Below are 27,811 nucleotides of genomic sequence, written 5' to 3' on the forward strand. Positions count from 1 at the left end.
TACAAGCTGTAAGACCATCCTCTCCCTTCCTGCTGTCCATGAGTCTTCCACAGCATATGCTGCCACTTCTGAAAACTAAGTAGGATCCTGCAGGCCAGTCAAACCCCTCTTGAGAAAACTGATCGTGAGCTGAACCTTGTAAGGTACAAGCTCCAAATGGACCTTCAGAGTTTCTTTCAATTCAAAATATAGGTGTTTAGATATGAGTTGTTACCAGATAGAATTTCTAATTTTAATGGAAAACATTTTTGGGTGAATGTCCTAAATATGTAGAGGTACAATCACCGAAATGTCTGGACAAGGTCAGACCAGGAGTGCATATCTCCTCTATTCTCATCTCTTACAGGGTTCAGCAGGGACAGGATCTTCTTCCTTTTTCTGTCTGACACTGTATGTAGGTGTTACAGCCCTCTTACCCTGGGAGGTGTCTTAGTGTAGATGTAGACTGAACTACATTTCAGATGTTAGAGGCTTTGTTGATTCCTAGCCTTCTAAAGGGGCCAAACATGCTTCTCTCTCCTAGATTTCTTGTGTGGGTAGGTACTTCATGACCACCTGCTAAAAAAGAGGCTGGTGTCACAGCCAGACATGTTACACCTGTGTAGTTGGAACTGCTGCTTGCTGTCCATTGCCACAGCTGCTGTCTCTGGACACAGAAGACCAAGAGACCTTTTCTGCACGTTTATGCCATCTTTCGTGACCTTATGCATGCAAGTACTGCTCCAGTTCTGGGATGTGGCTCTAAAGTGATCTCGATATAAGGAATTGCTACAAAGATGCAAAGGACTGAATGGCTCATCACCAGTCACTTGCCATTCAGCTCTGCCCTATTAATAGGAGGAGACTTGAAGGAGTGGAAGGGTGAGGGCATGAATTGCAGAGGACTGTGACCTCACCTCCATTTTGTTTCCTTTTTTTTTTTTGATAGTAGGTCTTTCTCATTTTACAAACTTAGAAGGCAGCTGCTCTCTTCTCCACTTTGCAGATGAATGCTTCCCTGTTTGCTGCAAGACATGGTGGTCTTGTCTATGAATGCAAGTTGCATGAATTGGTATGCCTTCAGTGCTCATCTGACCATTTCAGTTCAGGAAGTTGTACTGGTTAATCTGGGAAATTAGCCTATCTAAGAAAGAAATTCCTTATTCTTTCAACTTTGCAAAATGAAGCAGTCCATCAAGGGCCTGGAATCCTGTTTCAGGAAGCAAGACCATGGTTATTATAAGATGATGGTACCAGTTGGAACCATCACTGTAAAATCTGACATTGCAATGGGCTGGTAGCTTAGGGCTTGAAACTGGTATCTTAGGCTTTTCTCTTGCTGTGTGTTCCCTGCCTCTACCCTAGATCTACAGAGTTGTGCAACTACAGGGTGAATTGGTTATTGAGCTGTTTTGGGAAGTGAGAGGAAGTAGGAACTGATCAATGGGAAACTGAGCTGCATGATGACTAGATATGCATCAGGGAAAGAAGAATATGAATAATGTGTTCCACAGCATCCTGGAGATGCATCAGATCAAGCACAATATGAGACAGCACCTTATGCCTCATTACTCATCCTTGCCCAGCCATTGTGATGTTCAGAAGTGCTTTTCTACCTCATGTGGTGCATCTGTGAATATGCAGCATATTTCTTTTTGAGTGTATATGGCCCTTATTTTTCATAGTGTCGTCTTCATCTTCTGCTAGCCTCCATTGTACAGCTTGAGGAACATTGCTACTACCCCAGTCAGCTTCAGTTTTCGGTTCCCTCTCTGTTAGCCAGTCATCCAAAGCTGTACTCTCCTTCACTTTAAGAGGTTTTTTTCTTTCTTTCTGTCCCTTGAGTAGAAAGATGGGGCTCTTGGCTCCTGGAGCTGTCTCCTGGACTAAGTGGATCATTGTACGCATAGTAGCTAAGTTGTGTTTTCCAGAGGGCAGTTGGGAACAACTCCAGACAGATCAGGAAAGGCCCTGCTTCTGCAAGAATTCTTCAAGAGACTGTGGGAGAAGTTCCAACATGACACGTTTTTCACTAGAGTTGAAGGCAGAGGGCTGGCTGGCTGGGAATGGGCTCTCTGAGAACTAGAGTGCTGGGAGGAGGTGCAGAAGCAACTATGTTCACTATGGCTTCCCAGGGGAGGATAACTTCTTGAAAATCTCTGCTTTCCAGAGGGTTGTGCTGTTAGAAAAGACCTGTAACTGAAACTTACATGTGTGTCTGGATGTTTGTCCAGAGGTCTCTGCACCATGTTCCCCACTGTGGTTCCCCACAGCTTCTGTTTCCGAGAACATACTGCAGAGGAACAGGTGCCTGCCCAGTCCTGGAAGAGTTTCCAGGTTGGTTCCTGTATTGCTGTGTGAATGCACTCTTCTGAAGAAATGCACGTCACTCAATGGGAGCTGTTGTGGTGGACCAACTTCTCTGTAGTGCAGTAAGATTTACAATGCACCTATGCTAAATATTTACTTAGGCTTCAGAAAGGGAAGAGCATACAGATACGTTCACTGGCAAACGTAGGGTCTGAAGAAGCGTGGAAAGCTACAACTTCATTGGCTTTAAAGAGTGTGCTGTGTTTCAGCTATAATTTAAGATTGGTGAATATAAAGTTGTTACACATACACTACAATTATTTGTTTGGAATTGAAGCATATTCTGCTGGTTTTAACATTTTTAAGTTAAGACTTCGGATTAGTTTCCAGGAATCGCTGTCTGAGATTCAGTCTGAGATTGTGTCAGAATAATGCTTTTTTTTTTTTTTTTTTTTTTTTTTTTTTTTGCAGATTGCCTTCATGACCCTGACTCTGTTTCCTATCCGACTCTTTTTTGCTGCTTTTATGATGCTGCTGGCCTGGCCTTTTGCATTCATTGCTTCAATGGGACCTGATGAGCAAGAGCTTGAAAAGCCCCTCTCCTGGTGGCGAAAGTGAGTCCCTGATGTCATGAAATACTAAGAGAATCATTATTTAGTCCAACAATTTGAAAAAGAGAAGATTGGAAATACCTGATACCTGTCCCACAGACCTGCTTTTCTTTTCAGAATTAAAATATAAGAATTATTATTTAAACAGTCCTTGGATGACAAACTAAAAATACCTCAACTGTTTGCTATACCAGGAGATACAAGAATTACAGGGAGAAAAACTGGTCATTGCTCACCTCTTTATTGAGGATGTAGTGCAAAGCAGCATTGTGACATCCTTCAATTTCACTTATTCCTGTAATGTCAACTTCTTGTTATGAAGAATGACACTACGGAATGTGCCCAGATTTCATATTCTAAATTGTTGTTTTAAACTGCTTCACCCCATTTACTGCTGCCCTGTGATGAATTGACAGAACTTCTGTTGATTCTGAGGGCTTGCCCCATGCTTTGGTGCTTATTAAGAAATCTGTGCTCGTTTTGATATTGGAAAACTAATTAAGGTAGAATGTAAGATAGTGTTCACCCATCCATGAAAACTGCTGTTTGAGGAGTAAGAAAGGAGGTGTGTATCACCTCTTCTGTAGATAACTTTAAAATTAGGAGCTGGCATTACCATCAGGGAAGCTGATTCTGTTTTGCATCACAGGAGGGAAGGAGAACCACAGAGGCGTGTCACTTTGCATTTCATTTGGAATGCCATCAGTATAATAACTAAAGGAATAATAGACTGCCATCAACCTTTCATAGAGTTATTTTGAAGCTTTTTAGATTGTCCCTCCCCCATTTAATCCAGTTTTCTGTGTCACCCTGCTCTCCAGCCTCCACTCCCTGTGAGTATAACAATCTGTAGTGTTTGGTTTTGGCACTCTGCTGGTTGAAAGTAAATGCTTCTCTTCTCATGACTATCAGTTTAAAAAAACAAGCAAGCAAAACCCCAGCAAAAAATAAACCAATCAACCCACCACAAAACAAACAAAAAAACACTTGAGGAGGACATGGGGAAAAGGAAAGAAGGTAAAATATTTCCAAAGCTCCAAGGTGTGTTCTGTAAGCATCCCTCTGTTTGAGAATCTCTGCCCCACATTTCTGCACTGTTTTGTTTGGGTGAACTTGAACCTAGGAATCAGGGTTGTTGCATTCTAGTAATATGCTAATAGCATTTTTCAGGACTGAGTTTATTAAAGCTTTTTTTGTTGTTACTTGAAAGCATTATTAGACATGATATAGAAGAAACTCAACAGTCATAGTCTGAATCAAAATTAGTGATAAATGCCAATCTTACTGTGATTAAAACACATTAATATTCAGGCATGAATTGAAATTAAATGGCATTTTACCTTAAAAGTGGTCTTAAACCTGCTGAGAAAGAGGAAACAAAAGGTCTGTGTAGTGTTCCTGCTCTGTTTGAGCAGCATATCCTATCTGCACTTCTTTCATGCTTATGAAGTTCTTATGTAACATTTGCCTTTTCATTTATTAAGGTATTCTTGTGGCAGCATAACTTTTTTTTTTTTCCCTCCCCCCAACTCTTTACAGGATAGTGGATATTTTGCTGAAAGCAATCATGAGAATGATGTGGCTTGCTGGTGGATTCCACTGGATAAATGTAAAAGGCAGACGGGCGTTGCCAGGAGAAGCAGCAATATTAACTGTGGCTCCCCATTCTTCCTACTTTGATGCCATTCCAGTAACTATGACCTTCGCCTCCATTGTGATGAAAGCAGAAAGTAAAGATATTCCTGTTTGGGGAAGTAAGTTGGTAGATAATTAATTTTTTAAGAACAATTAAAAATGATTACTTATGAGCTTTGTTGGTTATGTATGGGAAAGCAACGTTTTCTTTGTTTTTCAGGCCATAGTATGTAGTGACTTCAATTTTTTTTTTTAGTGTTTTACTTTGAATGTCAGTAGAAAAAATTGGGAGGGATGGGTTTTTTCCCCCCACCTTTCTCCAAAGTTGAATCATTGTACAAAGTCAAAACAATTCTACAGAACTCATGATTACGTTTGCAATGAAACTGTAATATTCCAAGACCTGACAAATAGAAAAGCAAGTTAGGATGGGGCTATGGAAACAAAGGGTGAGGCTGGAAAAAAAGTCTACCAAGACTTCTTTCTTGGTGCAAGTCAGGGCGCCATCCCAGAAACGTGTTTTAGGAATGTTGCCTGCTCTCAGTGGTGCTTTGCTTTGAGGGAGTGCTGCTAATCCTTCGTGCATCAATAAGCTTGCTTCAGGCAGGGTGCGAGAGATGAGCAAGAAGCGGATTATCGTGCGCTCAGATTTAGTCACAAGAAATGCATATGCTCAGGTCAGTAATGTTTGAATACTATCAGTGTTGATTGTTGCAAAGGCTTGAGAGAGACCTGTGATTTTTGGGTACAGTTGTGCCAAAAGTGTGTAAGCTTCTAGGCTTTTGTAGGCTTCTAATCAAAGCCTGTGTGGAAGCATTTTGGAGAAACCCACCATGTTGTATCGAGGGACCATCGGAGTTGAAAGGATCTTCCTGTGTCTCATTAGGTAGATTTTAACGGTAGTATAAAAAGGACAAGAGTTTTTACTTTCGCCTTGGGTAGGGACTGTTTAAAAGTCTAAACAAAAGCTTTGACTAACCTTGCAACTAAGTGGAATCAGGCTGTTGATGTTGACATCCTCCTAAAATTTCATTAGACAATGTAGTTTTGAGAACAGGTTCAAAACCAGAAGCTGAGGCATGGTCACAGATGGTGAGTGGTTACGTCTGGATGTTTTATGTATGGGATCACTTGGTATAAAGGTCTCTCTATTAAGTAAAGCTCAGGCCAGAACAGTTTAGTGAAATCTCATGGCAGTGAAAAATCTGTGTAAAAACGATAGATCCTTTGAACAAAAAGGGTGAAGGCATGTAGGCACAAATAAGTATAAATGCATGTAAATAAGCATAGTGTGGAAACAAAAAGAAATTAAACTCCCTACTGAAAGAAGATACCGTTACGAGATGGTATGTTGACACTCCTGTACAGTATAGGGGTACCCAGGCCAACTTGGGCTTGGAGGAGCAGTCCAACCATAGAAGCAAGGGCAGATTTATCTTCTTTCCCTGCTGACTCAGTTGACTGTTTAATAATTGCTAGCTCAGCAAAATAAAGTAGTCTGTGTGGAGCTCTCCTTTACTTGCAGCTGTTTGGAGGACCCAAAGCAGATGTGGTAGCTCCAGGCCATGTTGTGTTACTGAAATGTGATGAAACGGCAGAATGGCATTTGACATAATGCTACAATAGCTGCTTAATTATCCCACGTAATAGATTCAGTGGGGGCTAGTGGGGGAATCTGAGGAGGATCTGTAGGGACATGGAGGTTGTAGTTACCCTGAATGTGGTGCAAATAATATATATTAAGTAGTTCAGACTATTTCCCGTATACCTAATTTAATTGAATCCTTTAAAAGTTAACTTAAAAGTCTAGACTTAAAATAAATCTTAAAAAAATTGACTTCGTTTTATTAATGTGTGAGTAAAACCAGTTACAGAAAAACAGAAAACCCAGTGCACACAGTGATTCAGTGGACTATTACCAGAATGTAGAGTACATTCAAGTAAATGAGTGTTTTGTCCTGTATAGCTGCATTCACTTTATGTCAAGCAGCTACAAAAACTATGTAGTCTCTTATGAAGTGTTCAGAAAAATGCCACAAAGGTGGTGAATGGCAGAGGTTATAGCTGGGATTCAGAGTTCAAAAACGTAAGGTTTTTTGGTTTTTAGAGGAATACTTTTTTTATGAGCAACATTGATTACAGCAGTTTAAGTTATTAAAATAAATAGACCTGAACAGAGAGGTAAGTAATGGCTGTAATGATTAGTTTGGCTTAAAATTTATGAAAACTTTCCAGTGGAGTGAAGTTGAGTTTCTTTTACTGCTTGAAAGAGGTTTTCTGTGAAGCAAATGGTACTGACCATCTTCTCCTTGTTTGATCTAGTATATTTAATTCCGATGTTATTTATACTTCTTTACATACACACACACACACACAATGTATTTCATGCTATTGGACCAGTGGTATTTCTCTTATGCTATCTGTGAAAAGGTGGTCATGTTTTTCTTGGGGTGTGTGGTGAATTGTCAACACTCCAGACATTCATCTAGAACTTACCCCAGAGAATCAGAATTGTTTATATTCTTCAGTTTTGTAAATCTTACAAACTTGTTGTACCATCTCCAGTGAAATCTTGGAGCCAGCTGTTGATAATCCTAACCTTGTGATTTCTTAATTGAGTCTTGTTAATGGTCGTTCAGAATCTTCTGGGAAGTTTTAAATAAAAGATATTCTTTTAACTCTGAGCAGACTTCAGCATATAAAAAATGAATCAGCAGAAGATACCCGAAGATAATTTCCAAGGATGAGGACTTTTAAGTGGAGACTAGATCTTCATCCAGAATATCCAAATATCATGTAAACAAGTTGTCTTTTTGATGTAATGGCAGTGTTTGTTAGGACACTATACATAGTGTGCCAGAGGAATCAGGTGCTATAACAGGCACAAAAAGATTTGATTGCGAATTGGTTACTGAGATTGGTTCAAAAGTATTTTAATAGGTTTGTGGAGCAGCTGCCTATGTTGTTATTGTTGTACCCTTAGTTTGCCAGTCATGGAATATTAAGCTTTTGATCTGCTTTTAAGTCCATTTGATTGAAAGCCTGTTGTTCATGGAAGTATTCCACAAGTGTGTTTGAGTATTCTAGTGCTTTCTAACTTGAAGGCAGCTCTCCTGGTCCACAAAGGCTGATTTTGGAAGCAGGCTTAAGTCTTGTGACTCTTTCAGACAGCCTCCTACATTCTGGAGGGGGGGAAGTTAAAAAAAAACATATTAAAAAATGCTCTTTTGATCTGACAGAAGAGTGATGACTTCTGCAGTTAGTGGTCAATAGTGAAGAAAGTGAAATAGAGAGTGCAAGAACAGACAGAGCACATCACCACAATGTTGAAGAAGGACATGTATGTATTCCACACAGTTCCTTTCCAGAGTTTTGGTAGGCTGGAGATGTGAAATTCACTGCACCAATTAGTGTAAAGTGTGCAGCCCAAGGAAGATGACATCCAGGAATCCATTGCGGTTTACAATGGCTGAACAAGTTAGATCAGTTCTTTCATCAGCACAGGTCCTTAAACTTTCCTGTTTTGTCTTCTGGACCCCATGTCAGGCCAGGACAAGCTATCTGCATAATTTCTGGATAGTTACACTTCACAGTCTTTTTTTATTTTTTTTTATTTTTTTTTTTTTTCTTTGCTGGTAAAGTAACCTGGATAAAAGTTACTTTTAATTGCTGAAGCGGTTGGTGCTCCTGTGGAAATACTTCAATAAGGAGGAAAAAGGATTTGTCTGACAAAATCCCCATGAAATCATATTTACTGACGACTTTTGTGATTCAGACCGCATCTTCAGTGGTCTGAATTTTTAAAAACTAAATTTGAGGTGATAAGCTGATTTAAACTTCTTGACATCTGTAACCTCACTCTCTCAAAAAAGAGAGGAACCTAGGTACTTGTGAAATGAATGGAGGGATATGTTAGTTTAAGTGTATAAATGGGAAAGAGGTCATTTGTACTTGGCAGAATGCAGAAGTGCTACAGAGGAAGCAGGGAGAATCGTACAGTGCTGTAAAAACTCTCAATTCTTTCATGGGTGTTTTTTCCCCCACATCTCATATACTTAAAATTTTTTGTTCAAGCTCACCTTTTGAAAGTGCTTTATAGGCATTTCTTGAGGATCATGACTAAAAGGCAAGAAATAAGTAACTCAGTTGGAAATATTTATGCTGTGGTAGCTGGGTACGTTTTCATCTTGGAACTTAAAATATGCCAAATTCCTTACTCATCAGTTGTGTATGCAAACTAATCCTCCAGTCCTCCACCCCACTTGTACTGGCTCTATAGGCTGCCATCTCAGTGTATCAGAGGAATGTAGGGGATAGGATTTTTTTGTTTGGGGGAGAGGCTGTGAGAAAGCCTCCGGCTCAGCACTCTACTTTTGCAGCAGATCTGTCACTCTGGTGATCCTACAGTGGTGAAAATGTAACTGCCTACTATTTAAAAATGTGTGTATGGATACATTTTAGTACTGTGTTCATTGTCATGTTGCCATTCTGTTGCTTTGTGTTCTCTGATACCTTGTAGACCGGTGGTGGTGATGCCAGTGTAGCTTTACTTTGTATACTGTAACTGTCAAGCATAACTTAAATGGTTTGCTACAATACTTTCTTATATAAATAGCACTTCATGTCTTGATTTGAAATGAGGTTTCCTCACCCACATTTGCCTGGAAATAGACAGGTGAAATAACTCCTCCCCCTTATGCCCCCCAACTCCATTATCCTTAGAAGTCCACTGACACCAATTGTATGTGTTCAGCTCATCAGAAAGGAACTCTTTTTGCTTATGCATTAGCTGGTGCTTGAAATGATTGCATGGGAGTTACTGTTTTGAAATCAGTTGGAGCTGCCACCCTGCAATTAATTCAAGCAATACTGAATTTTTGCAGGCTCCCTTAAAACAGGATGTTTCATGCTAGAGCAACTTCCTGTTGGTTAGCATATCTGTGGCATTCCGGCTGTCCTGCAAGGCAGAGGTTTTGGTGAACTACCGGTGATGCTGTTTAAATTTCAGGCACCTGCCTAAGAAAGTGAAGTACAGCGTGTGTCACCTGTCTTCAAGAGTACTTGTAATGAGCTGAAACAGGGGATGAGAGTGACCACATCAAGTAGGACTGACAGTGCTAGAGAAAAAGCTGGAATAATGACACTGGCAAGATCAATTTTGTGAATTGAGGGGTTTTCTGCCCACTAGAGTTTATAATTTGAGAGTGGTTTTAATGGAGTTAGAGGAGATGGGCAAGCACATCTTTCAGCATCTCTGAATACTTGAGTTGTGGTCTTCACTATCAGTCTTGGACACTTAAATTGACAAGCAGAGAAGGTTAAGATTATGTTCTGTTTATTAAGCATATTGCACAATTTTGCTTGCTTCCTTTACTAGCTCAGTATGCCAGCTGTCTGAAGTGTTTGCATGCATGCTGCTTTTTGCTCCTGGCCTGACTTTACTCTGCTCCAGCCTATTCCTTGCCTTATATACTACCTTACAGTACTGTCTCTAGGCTTCCCTATGTTTTGACTTGATTTCTGACTGCAGTCTCATCTTGTCCACCTATCTGGTGTGTTTCTCAGTTTCTCTTTACAACCTGTTGGCCCTGCTCCTAACTATTTCTTGCACAAATCGACTTGGTACAGCCTTTGAATTTTCAGATTCCTGTCCATTTACTGAACATGAAAATACATGGTGAGAGTAAAGATCTGTGTAGTCTTATGCTCTGTTTTCAAACATGCTTATGAAAAGAGTGTATGAGGAAAGGCAAGTACTGAGCTAGCCTTTGCTTGGTATGTACTTTTTCAGCTTCTTACTAATGACGTGAGAGTTGCAATTTCACTTGAGTTGTTGGACTTAACCGCTAAGGGTCTGGTAGTTGGTATCTGATAGGATCTCGAGTTGCTGTTTAATGCCAAGATTTCTGTCAGCTTTTTGGTCTGATTCTGAAGGAAGTAAGACTTAGCTTAATAGACAGGGTGATTGTATTAAGTTTTGGTGTGCTGGGCTGAAATAGTGATGGCTTCATACATATTTGAGAGAAACCTGATGGTTTAAAAGATGGAAGTTCCACAGCCTGCATGAAAATAGTGTCTGAACCATGAGCAAAGAAATGAACTTGCCTTGAAGCCTATTTTATATCATACAACTCAGCAGGCAGAACAAATCCATAGGAAACCATGCTTTTGGTTGTCTCCTTTTTCAGCATACCATAATAGTTTTTCTTTGCACATGGGTGTGTTGCTGTTTGTGGTGTTGTCTATTTGTAAGATAACTTGCAGTGTGTTATTTTTGGGCTTGGTAACACTGCAGTAGCTTGCTTTTTGGGAAGATTGTAAGAGTAAAGCTCCCAGGTTAACAATGCTTGCCTGCCCAGTTTTCAGATACAGATTACATTAGTGGTTAGAGACTCAAAATGGGTAAGTTGTCTATAGGCTTATGTTTTGGTCATATTGCCCTAAGTAAAATCTATCTGCTTGCTTAATTTCATGTATTATAAAGAAGACTGTGCTTGCAGCATATCCTCGGATAAATGCTTCAGAGCACTGGAAATATCTTGTGCAGTCCTTGGCCTGAAGTAACCTGAATTCCATCATTTGGGCCTAATGTAAAAGAAACCTCAGGGTGAAGGCTGAGGATACTTGAATCTTTTTTTTGCTTGCTTTTACTTGGTGATGCTGGATTTGCTACAGAATAGTAATTTGCAGCGGTAGGGGAAACTTGGGACTAGCATCAGTAAGAAACAAAACAGTTACGGATATTAGGAAAAAAAATTCTTCACTGAAAGGGTGATCAGGCATTGGAAGAGGCTTCCCAGGAAAGTGGTGGAATCACTGTCCATGGAAGTGGACAAAATGTGTAGATGAGCCCCTTAGTGACATATTTAATAGTGGACTTGGCAGTCCTGGGGTAAAGGTTGAACATGATCATCTTTAAGGTCTTTTCCAACCTAGTTGATTCCATGGTTCCATGAAACCAAGTATGGTTTCTTTCGCATGTTTTATCCTTTGTCCTGTTTTTCATCTGTTTTCTGGTGGGTGGTTTGTGGAGTTCCCGCACCACCCCCCCACCCCCCCATCCCCCGGTTTTGTATATGGTGGTTTTGGGGATTTTTTTTTATTTTACCTTCCCACAGCAGTAACCCCAGCTAACCCATGATGATCTTTGCTCTCCTAGCTAGCATTGTTCTATGGATATTGTGTAAGAACAGGCACATAGGAAAAAGTGCAAGAGCATAGTAACTTTTCTGTGATACACTGTCTCCTAAGCTTTAGCAGCTTGTGGGATAAAAGCAGTATTTTGGAGGCTGGCTGAATGTTTGGGAACTTACTGTAAACTGTGACAGATTGGTTTCACAAAACCATAGTAGGATTTTGATGAGTTGCTGGCTGAACTGCCAGTTGAAGTAACACCAGAACCAGCAGCTTTTGCTGAGAACAGGACTGTAATTTCTTACACTTTTATTTTCTTCACACTTTAAGCACTGCTGATCTATTAATGCAACAGGTCTATCCTTGACAAAAGAAGATTATACAACTAGTGTCACTGAGCTCATTCCATGGTGACTGGAAAAATGAAAACTATTTTATATTTTTCTTTTAGGCAAATAGAATAGTTAATTATTTAGTGACTCTTGAACCTTTGAATACATTTACACGATCAAAAATATAAAAAGGTATTTGAAGACAACCTGCTTAAATAAAAGCGTAAAGTAGTATATTTGAAGATGCTTCTCTTGTAGTGTTTTTTGACACTATGAAAGAGTTGTATATGATATTTATTTTGTTAGGGGGCTTTGGTGTCCTTGTGGCACACATACATGGAGAGCATATCGTGGATTGATTTCTGATTCTTGTTCATGCTCGTTTTGTGTCTGACTATGTATAAGAGGTTTCCCACCAAGCCAAGAAGAGTGTGCCTGAGATCTAGTATGAGGAACAGGCAAACAGGTGACAGCCTAGAAAATAAGCATACTTTTTCCTTTGATGATGCTGATTTCCCCCAAAAGGGTAACTTAATCTGTGTATGGAATACCTTTGGTGTATCTTCAGTGAAGTTGAGCTGTTATAGAAGACAAAAGCTGTAAAGACAGTGGCAGTTTGATCCAGAGAATGTGTTTTGGAAGTACCTGCATTGAGACATACTTTGCTGGGTTGGGGGTGGCTATAGCTTTCTGTGAATTTTGTGGTAGGAGGAAATGACCTATAGTCAGCCACAGCTGATTTGTTGCAAAAAACTATGCATAAAACATACAGTCATATTTTAAATTGTCTGTGATGTGTACATTGGTCTATTTAAACTTGAACAAGTAGAAAGTGCCAAAATTATGAAAACGGTTTTCCTTACAGGAATTTATGAAAATATTTTAATAAAACTGCAATAATTCAGCAGAGTATTTCAGTTTGCAGTGTAATACAGTAAAGTGGTTATGTTTTTGTACCAAAATTTTTGTTCACAGGACTACTGGGAGGTGAGGAAATATTTTTCAAACTAAGGGGAAATAAAGGGTGGTTTTGTTTTCCTTCCTCTTCAGCTCTAATCAGATACATCCGACCAGTGTTTGTGTCTCGGTCAGACCAGGATTCTCGCAGGAAAACTGTTGAAGAAATAAAGAGGCGTGCTCAGTCTGATGGTAAATGGCCACAGGTACTGTATACTACTACTGTGTGACAGATGGTATTTGGCATTTCCAGGCTTTGGATATGCAGTTTACTTTTTAACTTGTGGGAGGCTTTAGATGGTTTATGGGGGATAAGATTTCCAGACCCCACCCCATCCCTTCTGGAAGATAGAAGGTTCTTATCTGTACAAAACACTGCCTTCTCACTGCAGTGTGTTTCAAGGGGAGATTGGGTGGTAAGTACATGGGAATACAGCTCTATTAAGTGATTCTAAACCTGCTGTCATCTAGTAAGTTCTTTAAGAAGAAAATGGTCAGGTGCTCAGGAGAATACCTGGGGGAGTATTGTGTGTTCTTGCCATTCTCAAGATTTTAGCATACTGTCATTGTTGGAGGTGGATACTGGCCAAGACAGCCCAAGCAATGCGCATGTCCCAGTAACTGGAGTATACCTCTGTTGGACCACGTGATGAAAACATTGCTAAAATAAGTGGCTCAGTTATTTTTCTGCACCCGAAATGTGACTATTTGTAATGTGCCTTGGAAGAGAATAATGGGAAGGAAGGGATGACTCCTGGAGGGTCTTGGTTTTCTAGAAGCATGTGATTATTTTGAAAATGTGAAGCATTCTTCTTGTGGAATTTTGAGGTCAAGATACAGGATGACTGTCATGGCATTGTTACTACAAACAGTGGTTATGTCCGCATACTGGACTACAGAAATTTTGTAAACAGTTACAAGCAATGTGACAAAAGGGTGATATATAGCTTTCACATCATGACTTTCAATAGATTTCAAAGGAAATAATCTTACTTACAGATGAAGAAACTGTGTTGCAGGGCTGAAATGATTTCCAGAATATCTATCAAGCTAGTACCAGAGTGGGCAATAAAAGTAGTAATGTTAATTCTAGTCCATTACTTTGTCCCCTTGTGATATGTATTTCCTTCAAATGTCTTGTTCTGTAACTCAACAAAATCTCAGCAGTTCTTGGCTTTTTGCTGTCTAAAAATTACTTTTTTTTTTTTTAAAGTCTACCCTCTGAATTCAGTTCAACTTGAGCATTTTTTTCCTTGTTAGAATTCTGTTTAGGTATTTTCAGCCTTTATCATTCTGACATCTGTGCACATACCAAGTAGTAAAAGCAAAAAGAAAATAAGTCTTCCTTTTCTTAGCGCAATAAGCAGGTAGCTTGGAGCAGAACAGAATATGGTATTTTTAACAGCACCAAAAACCTTTTGTGAAAATTCTCATGTACTCACAAGTGTTTCTGGTCACTGTCAGTGTTCCAATTGAATAGAATTATTATCAGACGTCAAGAAAGAGGCGAAATCGCAGATAAAAATATTTTTACTATTAAGACAGAACTTTGACTTCTTTGTCGAGCAGGATTTTTTTAACTCTGAACTGTTTTCCATGAAACTTTTTTTTTTTTTTTTACTGTACTCAGTTAATGTTAGCTTTGAAAAGATGTGTTTATAAATAAATCTACACTGAAATAGTTCTTAAAAGTCAATTTTATTTTTTTTTTTACTTCAAGATAATGATATTCCCAGAGGGCACTTGCACAAACCGATCCTGTCTAATTACATTCAAGCCTGGTAGGTATGATACTCATTTCTCTGTTCTCTACAGAATGCTCTCGTTTCTTCATTTTCTGAAATACCACTTGCATTGTAATTTTCTTGCTGTTGTGGAAGTTGAGTTAAAAATCTTGCAGTAGGGTAGAATGGGACTAGAAATTTTCTAATGCTAGAAAAGGATTAAGCAAAACAGTTCAGATTTTTTTCTTGGCTTCTGAGATGAATATGAGCTGGAGGAGTAATGTTTCTTACTGGGATTTTGTTTGTGGTTGTCTTTTTTTTTTCTTTTTTTTTTTTTTTTTTCCCTTTTCTCTTGCCCCCTTCATTTCCTATTTTGGGTCTGTCATGCAGCATTTAAATACGCTGTGAAGCTTAAGGTATCAGCGTGTATCTATTTCAGGCTGCTGCAGCATTTGTTGCTGTGTTGTATGTGGTTGTTTCCTCTCAAATTCCTCTGCTGAGTTGCATTCTAGTGAAGAGTGCATAAGAATCTTGCCAGTATACCACTGTTACAGAAGCTGTCATTTCTTATAATATTTTTTTAACTTAACATTCACATTCTAAGCTCTTTCCAGTTAGTCCTTTATCAGTCCTAATCAGTCCTTTAGCTTATCATATTAGGAGCGGGTATAACTCTGAATGTTGTTGCAGTGTAAGCTGCAGTTACAACAGGGAGACATGGCAATACTGTAGTGAACCACGAATGTTTAATGTATACTTGCTTTTATGAAGTATGTAGGGAGATGGCGAATGAGGAGACTGCAGTGAGCGAGGCAGTTGTAAATATGTTTTTTGACTTTTCTTAGGTTTCTGCCTAGCTCATTGTGTTCTGGTCTTACTGTGTGTCTGGTATTTTGTGTTGCTTACAACTTGCATATCGCTATTAGAATATCATGTGATGAGTCAACATTGTGATTCCTTGCAGTGATTCATTTGGCTGAAGGAATCTCAGTATTGTCTCCTGAACAAATACTCAAAAAGCTTTTCTTCCTCCCTGCTCAGCTCTTACCTTTTTTAGATGAATGTGTGCTGGTTAGGAGAACATCCTCTGTTTTTGCTCTTTACTCTTCCTCTCTGTTTCTCTTCACCTGAATCCTAGCCGTGCTTTGAAAACCAGCCTGAATACTCCATTAAAGCCCTGATTTCGTGCCTTCCCTCTGTACCATAGACATTCCAGGCACCACATATTTTATGCCTCAGTCTCCACTCTTCCTCTCCACTCTTCCTCTGTTTTGGTCTACTACATGCTGCTTTCTGCCACGTGACTGTCTCACTTTTCCTACTGGAACCTCCTGCTGTATCCATCCAGCCTCCCAGAAATCCTTTGCCCCAAAATTTCTCACATCAGATTACTTCAGGTCTCTATTCAAGTAACTTCTATCACGATGCCTTTCCCCGTTCTACTCATATGTGGCCTACACTCCTTGCTCTTACTACAAAGTGTTTTGGTTTTGTATTTGTGCAAGCTAGTCAAGTTTTGTTTAGATGGTGGTGGTGTCATCTGCCATTCAGATTTTGTCATCTTCGGATTCTTTCAAAAGTTGCTTAGGCTGTTGTTTTTGGAGATTAAATAGAAAGCACCACTGGGCCAAGAAACAAATCTCTGCAGGATCTCATTCAGACAACCTTCATTTAAAGATGTTTGTACTACATTAACAATTGCTTCTTTCAGATCTGGCCAGTTATTCTGTAAAGCGAATGTAACGCTAAGAATACAGTGTACTTCCATCGTTTGTTTCTTTTTTTAATCAAAATATTAGGCAGAACTTAGTAAATTGCTGTGCATTACATAGCTTGAGTGCAGCTGTCTTTAATTGTTTTCATGAGGAAAAGATGTTTAGAGAAATCTTGAGCAAGAGAGCTATGATGCTTACCCAATCTTTGTGCTAGAAACAAAGAAAATGACACAGATTGTGTGCTACTTATTTATCAGAACTGTAATTTTCATATGAAATGAAGCAATACTACTATACAATAGCTGTAGTTCAATACTTCTCATTAGATTTTTCTAACTAGCCACAGAAGTTACATTAATTTTGTTATCTCAGAGATGATAAATTTCCTATAAATTGATGTTGCTCAGCTAAAAATAAAAAAGCTGCTTTTGAATAAGAAAGCCTAGGTTCTTCACCAGAAAATGCTATTGACCACATGGAATATATCAACTTAACTGTCTTGCACATACTCATATTTTTTTTAATCATTTATCAAGTGGAATTTGGAACTGGGCTTTGACTTGTGTATATGACAGTTTGTGGAAGTGGTAGAGGATTGATTAGAAAATATAAGCAAGCATTCTTAATTATTTATCTGCTGAAAAGATGGCTATGCATTGTCATTCTCCAGTACTTGCTTTTTAGATCACTTTTGAGGCTACTTTCAGATCTTCTTTTTCCAACATTAACTAATTTCTGTGCGTATCAGCCCATTAATTGTATAATTTTTCTCTGCTGCAATAAACTTCTTCTGTACCAAAATGCACCATAAAGTAATCATGTGATATGTGCCTTCTAGGAGCATTTATTCCTGGAGTTCCTGTACAGCCAGTGGTTTTACGTTATCCAAACAAACTGGTAAGTTCAGTTGGAAACATGGGGCATTTTCCTCTAAGTACATTGGCACTTCTGTAATCTTTTAGGGTAGATAAATAGGTTTAGAAATTTGGAAATCATTAATGAATACTTTTTGGCTTATTAGTGTGCATTTGTTAAGTCTAGCAGTATAGTCTTAACTGAGACAGTTCAAATGTTTCTGCTTTTATTAGGTTACTCCTAAACAGTGCTTTGAAAGTTATTCAGGTTGTTACAGGAAGTACTGTACAAATGACAGAAACTGACATTTGTCTTGTCTAGGATCTGTGTTCCCATGTGCTCCCTGTACTGAACTGTGTCATGGAGAGTTTTCTTAGTATTGTTTATTGCTGGAAGATGCTTCTGCAACCCCTACCTGTAGGGGTGTTAGTCACAAAGTAATGCAACTAGCTGAATGATAATAGAGTAATATGTTGAGGACTTCAGCATTTTTGTAAGGCATCTTCTTGTCCATTGTTTACTTTCACTGTGCACTTGGCTAAGGAATGCTAGACATGGACTAATTTGGAGTAGTCCTTCAATATAAATCAGATTTGGGTAAAATGCAAATTATAGTGTGTGTTTAAAAAATATATAAATTAATTTTTACAAATGCTTGTAAAGATACAGGCAAACAAGGCAAAGCTCACTTCATCCACTTCAAGATCAAGCCTACAGGAAAGCAGAGAAGAGGTTTATGTTGTGGGTTTCGTTTTTTTGGGGTTTTTTTTAATTATTAATCAGTCTACTTGATGTAAATACCTTCTTGTCCTTCCACAGCCAGAATCCTGTCTGTCTGCATTCCTCAGTTAATTAGAAGATGCTTCTTAGAGAACTTTACTAGCTTTCATGCTTGAAGTTTCTTTTTGAGCCCTCTTGGGCTGTTTTCAGGTCTAGCCTGTCCGCTTCAAAAATAGAACTTATTTAGGAGAGGGTGGGAGAAGTGTCAGAAGTAAAATAAGGACTACCTTGGATGATGCCTCTCACGTCAGGAGATCTGGTGTCATCTCTCTTTGACTAGCTCCTTAACGCCTTGATCTAAGGAAGGATTTCAGCTCCTTTTGATACCTGTAGTGCTTGTGGTTTGTAAGTGGTTCCAGCCATTGTTCTTTTTGTCAATTTAAAGGTTGGTGTAAGACACATGCTTGATTAAAAAAGAAAAGAATCTAAGCAAAGGTAATATACATAGAGCACTGCTAGCTCTTGACTGAGACATGGTGTGATGGCAGTCAGCTAGTTTACAGCAACAAACCCCAAAATTATCTTTGTGGATGCTGTGACAAGAATAGCTGCCTGTTATGCTTGCATAGTATTAAGTGTATTTTAACAGTTTGCCTGGGGCTTTTCATTACATAATTGTTTTATTTGCAGGAGGAAACATTCTTTTCTAGAAGTATTTTTAAACTTTTATTGCACTGCCAGTTTAAATTGCAAATATGCACATACCTTGTTTCATACTTTACTGAAAGTAACATGGTATATTAGCATTAAACATTTTATAACAATATAAAGCTATCAAACGTTAATTTTCAAGTCTTCAGAAACCCGTTTTTATACTGAAATGTCCTTATTGCCTGTAGTACGTATATGCAGTGTTTGTAAACTAATAATAAATGTTCCTAATGTTCTATTAACTGAAATGGTCAGGTTTTTATATCGAAGTAAAACTATAAATTTTAATGAAAATTTCAATTTTTTTAATACTACTGCAAAATACCATAAACCAAATTCTAAATATTTATTTAGATATCCATCAGTGTTGGCCTAAATCTGTGCATGGAATTTTACTTTTTCCTACCACTTTCGATTGCTTTAAAACACTTAGTTTTCAGTGCCTTACAGAATCTTTTAACCTCCTACAGTCTGCTTCCACTAAGCACTAATGAGGGAGGGATAATTGCTGTTACTGTTTGATTTTTAGACTAGCTTGGGTGGGCTGGAGAAGACCTGCAGCAAGGTTAGAATGCGGAGGAAGGAGGAACATGATGTGATATGTGAAGGTGAGGTTTATTTTGATTAGGGTGCAGTTAAGAGTTAGGTAGCAAGTAAGAACAATGCAGTAGGGAGGAAACATTGTTTTGCATACACTGTTGTCTTGTTTGACCACTGCGTATTTTAATTTTAGATTTATAAAGGAGTTTAAGATCTTTGCTTAGTCAGTGAATTCCAGATACGCATTGTGTTCAGTCACCCCACTGCTTTTAGCTTGAACTACCTGCTCCAATCCACCTCCAGAGCTCTGAGTTCCGCAGTACAGATGAGAACATTCTTGAACTTGAGTGCACCTGACTCTTGGGAGGCTTTTTGAGATGGAGCCTGGGGTGAATGTAGTAGGTGTGTGATTTACATGTCAATTTCGTTGTACTCTATTCAAGAACTAGGGAGAGTACTATTGACTGGAGCTTGTCGCAAAATTGGTCACGTAAATTCAGGTTTTATCTTGCAAATAAATCTAATTCTGGTTGCCATGGAGAACTCTCTTTCTGGTCAGGTTTGCCCCCTGAATTCCTTACTTCTTCAGGCTTATGACTCTTTGCAGCAGATGCTGCCTCTGGTCCTCTATCAGTGTTTTTTTAGTAGTATGTTGCTCTTCTTGATGTGTGAGTAAAAAGAAATTGGAAGGCTTAAAATGTTGTTTAGATATGGCATTCAAAATTTACTTCTGTTTAGGTAGTTTAGTAGTATTTTGCCTATTGGATGCTTGACAGCTATTATCTATAATCTGATTAAAATAAATGCTCTAATGTCTCCATCCATAAGTTCTACAGCAATCATTTTGCAATTTTTTTTTACACTGGTTGACTTTGTGTATACAGCTCCTCCTTCATTTGAATTTTCTGTCAGAGTGCTGGTAATTATGAAAGGCTATATACCTGTTTAAATATCACAGAGCCATTTGAAATGTATTTTTATGTCCAGGTGTCTTCTACAGGTAACTGCTATTTGATAAGAGGCTTGGCAGCATCTCTTGTGCAGCTTTTATGTATTGGGGTTGACCGAGTGTGTAAAACAATAGCCAGTCTGCTGTTTGAAGTTTGGCATGATTCTCAATGTCTTCTTGTGTCAAATAAAAATTGTGCAGAAAGTAAGTATTCCATATAATTAGAAGAATTTGTTATCTAGGTACAAAAGTTTCCAAGTATACTGTGAATGCTATCGAAGTGAGTTCTGTCCGTAAGCATAAGCTGATAGCTGTGTTACATGTAAAAGGTATCAAAACTAAGTACAGAATATACCACTTCCCATCTTCTGCTTGCTTATCATAAGAATACTGTGCATGCTGGCAGGAGCCTCCTACAAAATAGGTCTGCCTCTTGCAGACCAGAATCTTGTTTTCTACTATGTACGTTTATAGCCATCACCCCTGCTGCATCCTGATGTTCTCAATGAGAAAAATCATGCATGTCTGCTGTGACATTCACATTGGGAATTTCTCGCGGCGTTGTTGGTAGGTATGTGGCTTATTTGAGTTTGTTTTGCCAGCTAGCCAGCATAGTGAATGGAATGTGAAAGTATCTGTTTGCTGGTCAGTGATCCGTTGCCCAGGCCAGGTGCTTTTGTAGAGCTCACTTTTTGCTTTGTCTCCTTTTGCACTGTTGCAATTTAGAGAGCTGAGCTGGATATGTGTAGTGCTGCGGTGATGTTCTACATAGCAGATCTAGTCTCAGATGAGAGAAATTACCGCCTATCTACATTGCCATGATGTCAAGATTTGTAAATGAAAGTTCCTTGTAGAAAAAAAACCAAACCCCATAACACTTGCAGTATTAACAGACATCAAAATTGCCAGAAACAGTTTAACAGTAAAACTCAAGACATTAAGGTTCTAAAAGATCATTGCATGGAGAAGTCTATTTTCATACATGTATGTTGATTGCTAGAGATAGAACTGTTCTTTATCATATTTTGGTTGATTTTAAAGTAATTGTTGAAAGTCAAGATTTAAATTTTTAGTAGTCCTTTATGATATTTTAACCTTACTCCAAGCTGTTGATCTATCACATTCATCACATTTTTCACCTTTCATGGATGTGTTGCTTTCTTTCATTACTTGTGAAATTTCTTTCATTTACTTGTGACAGCCTTTTGCTCTAAATGGTAACTAAAATATGAGTCTGACTGGATTTTTTTCAAGATCATGGCATATGTGATCACATAACTCTCTAAAATGGGTCTTGATATTAGCGTGGAACTGAAGTAATTTCAGTAGGTTGATAGAAGTATGTCTCTGATCTTTTACAAACCTGAATTTACCAAGTCCTCTTACCTTTGCATTAGTGACTTGTACTTTTTTTTTTTTTATTCCAGTTGGTCGGAACAGTAGCTGGAGCTCGTTTTCAGGGTTTTTTTGGTCCTTGCTTCTACACTTAAATCTCTTCTCCAAGTACTGCAGTTTTTTTTCCCCCACGCGGTTTCTTAGTCTTACAGTTAAAAATGATGACCTTTACTGTCATATTCCTTCTTGTCACCTGTTATGTGCTCCTTTCCAGATTGCTGTTCCGTTTTTGTTATTTGCATCTTGTTCATTTCTTTTACTGCTATTTGTCCTCTCAGCCTTTCGCACATGGTTCACCTCAGCCGTATAAAAGTGGTGCTGGTCTTGCCTGAGAGTAAATCTTTGGGTTTAGATATCTTGTAATGCACCTTTGTATTCTTGGATCAGGCAGGTGGATATATGATAACTGAGTAAAAGCAACTGGAAAAATACTGTTTGAGTTAAGACATGAGGTCTTACTCATCCTGCTGCTTCATGTCAGTTGAGCAGACTTCCTATGAGTTATCCCTACAGGTCACAGACACTTTGTGTTATAGTGTTCCTATCTGTGGCTGGGAGGTCCAAGTAAAGTATATGGACACTTGAGGGACACCCTGTTGAGGAGGGTGAGTTAGGAAAATACACATGGGCAATGCATATCAAGCAACATCATCTTAGAGTAAATAACCTTCTTTTCCAAGGCTAACAACATTTGAAGACTCTCTGCATCTTTAACTGTGTTCTAAATACAGATATTATGTATTTAAGAGCTGGATTACTAGCGTGATTCCTGTTGGGGCTAAGAACTTTTGCAAAGAGGACATTGAAGTTTCCGTGAAAACCTTTTAGTTGTGTGTCATCAGTTATCTGTAATGTAACAAAAGTTTAAAGTGCAGTAATTAATTGTAACTGTCATCATTCTTTTCTTAGGATACAATCACATGGACATGGCAAGGGCCAGGAGCGTAAGTGGTTTATGTTTTATTGCTTTCATCATGATCACCTTCCTTCATTAGTTCTTGTTTACATGACCTACAGGCATGTATAGTCGAGTAGTAATTCTAGTTACTGGATTATTCTTTGGGATTAATTTGTGTCTTTTATCTATTATTCCCTAGTTATTATAATATTTGGAGGAATCCAGGTATAAACAGTTTACTTTTATGTTTTTCATGGTTTGCAGAATGGATTTTAGGTTTTTATTTCAAATTTTTTTTAGCCAAGTACCTGAAGTAAAACAGCTGGCTTCTGCTTCATATATTTTATTGCCTGCAAATCAGTTTGGTGTGTTTCTGTGTAAAATCTGTATGGCTGTTTGAAATTGGTGTAGTCCTATGGAACAATCAGTCCACTCAGGGAATTTGGAGATACTGGTTCTGTTACCTTGCCTGAATGTAACTTGTCTTTTTAAAAACAAAATGTTATTCTAGGGGTTCTTAGCAAGTTCCTTTAATGTAAAATACTAAATGAAGAGGTTCTTGCTTGTTTAAAAGAATTTTTTTTTCCATTATTTTCATGTTGGGGTTGGAGTTGAAGTTCTGAAATGTTTAGATGAAGATCAAACCAAGAAATTTTGAACCCTAGGTAAAGGAGAGTTGGATTCTGTGGTGAATGGCATGCCATTAGCCTCCTTCTGGGGAACCATTGTTTCAAATGTCCCACCTGAGATCCTACATTTTAGTAGTCATGAGGAAACCACTGGGATTAGCCAAGATTCATATAATTTAGAATTTTGTCAATAAATTTTGCACTTTCAAGTGGACTGGTAAGCAGGTCTATTTAATGACATATCTAGGTTAAGATGAACAGGGGGCTGGAGCACCTCTCCTGTGAAACTGGCTGAGAGAGTTGGGGTTATTCAGCCTGGAGAAGGCTCAGAGGAGACTTTAGAGCAGCCTTCTAGTACCTAAAGGGGGCTGAAAAGATATCTGGAAAGGGACTTTTTACAACGGCATGTAGTGGCGGGACAAGGAGGAATGACTTTAAACTGAAGGAGGGTAGATTTATGTTAGATATTAGGAAGAAGCGCTTCATTATGAGGATGTTGAGGCAGTGGAACAGGTTGCCCAGAGAAGCTGTGGCTGCCCCATCCCTGGCAATGTTTAAGGCCAGGTTGGACAGGGCTTTGAGCAACCTAGTCTATTGGGAGATGTCTCTGCCCATGGCAGAAGGGTTGGAACTGGATGAACTTTAAAGTCATTTCCAGCCCAAACCATTCTGTGATTCTGTGATTTGGAAACTTGAGGAAATCATTGATCACTTTCAAAGGTTCAGCTTTCAATTAAATCGTCACGTTGGAAGAAGATGAATCCGTGGTAGTGTCTAAAGTAGGTACTGCAGCATTTACTGCATGCTGGGATTTCTATCCTCTCCTCAGTGAGCTCCTACCTCTTCCGTTGCATTTGCATTGCAGTTCATCTAGCAAATTGAGTCAGCCAGAGCGGGGAAAGGTGAATAGCTTATGTCCAGCTTAGTGTCCTACCTGAGGAGTCACAAACACAAGAAAGAGAAAGAGGAGGAAAGGAACGTGTAGGTTTGTTGCCTCAGATCACTTTAATGTGTACAAAGCACTCGGAAGTGGTGACCTCTGTTAATAAAGTTAAATTAAATTAAAAATCTGAGGTAGCATGTGATGCTACACAAATGTACTCGGTCAGTTTAAATTACAACTTTACTTAATTAGGATTAATTCTCCTGGGTGACCTAAAATGTATTTCTGTTGTCTTGGCAGAAATATTTTTAAGACTGATACACTCTTCACTTTCTCAGCAACTCTCTCTCTTCCTCTGTCATAGTGTTAACCAAAATTTAATCAGGGAATGTTGCTGTATCCAGGAGTATTCTCTTTGTTCAGAGGTGGTGTAGCCCAGAAAATGGACTGAAAACTCATCACATGGAGTTAACTTAAGACACTTTCTTCCACTTATGGAAAGTAATGTTTTTACTGGTTTGGCAGATCAGCTGTGACTCCACCTTGAAAACAGAGACTGACTATAGCATAGAGCTTACAATTTTTTTTTCTACATTGGACTTAGGTTGGATACAGGTTTTATCAGTTTCTAAATTGATATTTAAATTTTAAGGTTTAATCTTTGAGGATTGCAGAAGTTGACTGAAGACTTTACTTGTAACTTACTGGGGTGTTCTAATGTTCTTGGACAAGGGCCTAGAAACCACACTTACGCATTTCGTGTCAGTGATGTAAACTTCAAATCACAAGTTCCACACTTGTTCTTGCTTTAATGTGTTGGAAGTTCAGTGGGAGTCAAGGGAGAAAAACTATGTTGCAGCCCTGAATGAGATTATAGCAAAATGAGTAGGGTGTTACTTCTAGGAACTGCACTTCATCTACTTAAGAGGGTTTTGACCAGCCCTCCCCTCACAGTGATTGACTGGCGTAACTACCTAGATACTGTATAAACTGTTGCTACTAACACTGCTCCCTAAATTAGGTTTCCTAAATCCTTTCCTGGATTTGATTCTGACTGCTTTCTAAGGTCAGGTTGATCCCAGTTATCTTGTGTCTTAGGCTACTAAGACACATGTACTGCATTTCATTAACACACTTCTGAAGTATAATGAACTTTGATTCCGAACCAAAGTAACAAGTAGTTATAATTAATCTTGCCAACTCTATGCTGAATACACCATTTTCCTGAAACACACTTACTCTTTCTTTACACATTGTGCATACATCATCTCTTACTGGATGTATTAGTACCTGTATATTATATTACTGTTTGTCATCTTGCTTTTGGGTATCTTTTAAGATACAATTTCAGAGTAAATTACTTTTGTTGCACATTACAAAATGTAATTGATAAAAGTACACTCAATTTTTTTATCTAAATATGATCATATTGTAGTTGAAGACTTTGGAGCATAGTGCACTACTGTTTCATTACCTGTAGATTTTTTTTTCCTCAATCGTTTTCCTTTTTTTTTCCTCTTCTAGGTTAGAAATTCTGTGGCTCACTTTGTGTCAGTTTCACAATTCTGTGGAAATTGAGGTCAGTAAAAAAACCCCAGTGTATTCTGAGCAGTATCAGAATACATAATATTATACTTGCTTCTGCAGTAAATGCTTGTATTCAAACTTCGTATGTATGTCTGTGAAAACAGGCTAAATGGCTTCTGTATCTGAAAACGTAGTCTAAAAGTGCAATAACACTTGGCTTAAGGCTTGACTTATTAATTTAAATTGATGGATTTCTGACTCTGTTTAGAGTCTTGCCTGAACAATTCTCTTGTCTTTTAATGGCCTGATTTCTATTACACGTAGCATACCAACTGTGTGATTTAGATATCCAAGTGTCTGAATGCTGGATACAAATTAAGGAGTATCTTCTAGAGAATAGTAATTGTAGACAGTTTTTTATAGCCCAGATAAGTTATTTAATATGTTAGGCTAATTTTTTTAATTAGTATGCACTCTTCAGAATGTGAAATTTGAAAACACAGAGAAAACCTATGCATAGTCTTAACTTTGTTTTGAGGAAAACACTCTGTGATCCTAAGGCTGAAGACTAGTGAAGCTACATAACCAATTAAATACGTTTAAAGTGCTGGCCTGTGCATTTTACAGAGAGTAATTACGTTCTTCTGAAGTATGGTATTTTAAAAGTGTTACATATGATATGACAGATGTTCTGCATTTCTCTTGCTTACGTTTTCTAATAATGAAGCAGCTATTTATCTCTGACTGATGGAACTGATGGCAGGGTAAATTAGTAGGAAGAGCTATTGCATATTTACATACACATATATGTCGCCGTAGTAAGATATAACACATGCCAGTCACATTATTTATCATTGCAGTATATTCTTTACTTAATTGCAGTATGAATTTTTCTCAAAAATAAAGAATTCACAAAATACCAGCCACTGAATAGTTGTATCTGTTGCAGAAATTTGTGGGTTGTTTTACCACTTTAGCTGTATATCTCTAGCTATCAACAGTTTATTATTTATTTAAAAAAAAAAAAAATCTTATTTCCAAAATAGTGGCCTGGTTTTGATAGAAGGGCCAGTGAGTATCTGCCTTGCACAGCTGATCAGCAGGATTCTTACTCTATCTCAGGAACATGGTTTTCTGCCCTAGGCAAGTAAAATGGGCTCTTCTACACAGAAGTGAACACTGCTGAGCTGTCTTGATTTTTGAGGCAGCAGCTGCTAGCAGATGCTGAGGTTCTGTAGCTAAAACATATGTTGCATAAGGACAAGTTATGATCTTTGGTAGTCTTAAAAAAAAAAAAAAAGAAAAAGCTAGTGGCTGTCTGAAATACTCCTTGCTAAAGCAGGAGCTGTCAGTGTAGAGGAGCAAGTCTATTTGCAACGCTGCTTTCAAGTATGAAGCAGAGTACTTGGGAGCTACTTGTGCAGTCTGGTTTTGTAAGGAAGTGCAGCAGATTTAGGAATGCAGAGGGAAAATGACTTGTTCTGTGTTCAAAAATCATGATTTTCCCCTGGTCTCCAGAGCTTGTTGGCTTTTATTCCTGCTTTGTTCCATCAGCACAGAGACACACCGGCAAATACCAACCAGCCTTGATGCCAGAATTACTGCTGAAGATCCAATAACTCAGGGACATGTACAGCAAGACAACACAGTTTCAGTATGTTTTGGATTAAAGGATAGCTAGTAAGGTCTAACAGCCAGCAATCAGGATCTGAAGTTTGTTAGTCTGGGCTTCTCTGCATATAATGTATGTTCTGTCTTGATACATGTCATCCAGCATTTTATTGAGAAGCAAGCATGTATGTAGATTTCATAATAGATTGTTATAGATATTGGCCCACCCATCCATCCATCCTGTACTTGGAAATGTCATGCAAGCAATCTGGTGAAGAAGAAAGAATATATGATCATCTGCAAGCGTAGTTTGTTTTGGCTCATACTGGTTTGTTTTGCTGGCCTGTCAACTTCAGTGTTCATATATCCATCAGTCTGTAGCAGCTGAGAGTTCTTCTCTTAGTTTTGTTAGTGGTGCTGAAATGATCGTGCTGTTTCTGTCTGGTTAGACACAGACATGTAGAACACCTCTGAAATCACCTCATACTCAAACTTGTCCTGTGTTTGCATGGATGACTTGTTAGCAGTTTGCTACTGAAGTAGAACAGGGCTTGGAAGTTGAAGGAACAATCTTTCCATATCTGTTAGCTTCACAATCTTTGTCCTTTTGTACGTTACATCACATCAGGCTGGCCTACCTGGTTGTACACCTAGAAGATAGGAGTCATGTTTTCAGTTGCAGTGGTGCATGTAGGG

At 38.5% G+C, this 27,811-nt stretch overlaps 1 protein-coding gene across 1 annotated transcript in view; it reads left to right on the forward strand.

Moving 5' to 3' along the window:
- The first annotated feature begins 2,766 nt into the window (after positions 1-2,766).
- Positions 2,767-27,811, forward strand: part of LPCAT1 (lysophosphatidylcholine acyltransferase 1) — a 50,420-nt gene continuing 25,375 nt past the window's right edge. Inside the window, exons 1-7 of the mRNA XM_010015147.1 lie at positions 2,767-2,903; positions 4,440-4,654; positions 13,052-13,164; positions 14,679-14,739; positions 17,236-17,294; positions 22,477-22,511; positions 25,502-25,556. Coding sequence (XP_010013449.1) covers positions 2,770-2,903; positions 4,440-4,654; positions 13,052-13,164; positions 14,679-14,739; positions 17,236-17,294; positions 22,477-22,511; positions 25,502-25,556 — 672 coding nt within the window. The 5' untranslated portion in view covers positions 2,767-2,769. The remainder of the gene's footprint in view (positions 2,904-4,439; positions 4,655-13,051; positions 13,165-14,678; positions 14,740-17,235; positions 17,295-22,476; positions 22,512-25,501; positions 25,557-27,811) is intronic.

Source organism: Nestor notabilis, unplaced genomic scaffold (genome assembly GCF_000696875.1).
Source record: "Nestor notabilis isolate BGI_N333 unplaced genomic scaffold, ASM69687v1 scaffold8170, whole genome shotgun sequence".
Lineage (NCBI taxonomy): Eukaryota > Metazoa > Chordata > Aves > Psittaciformes > Psittacidae > Nestor > Nestor notabilis.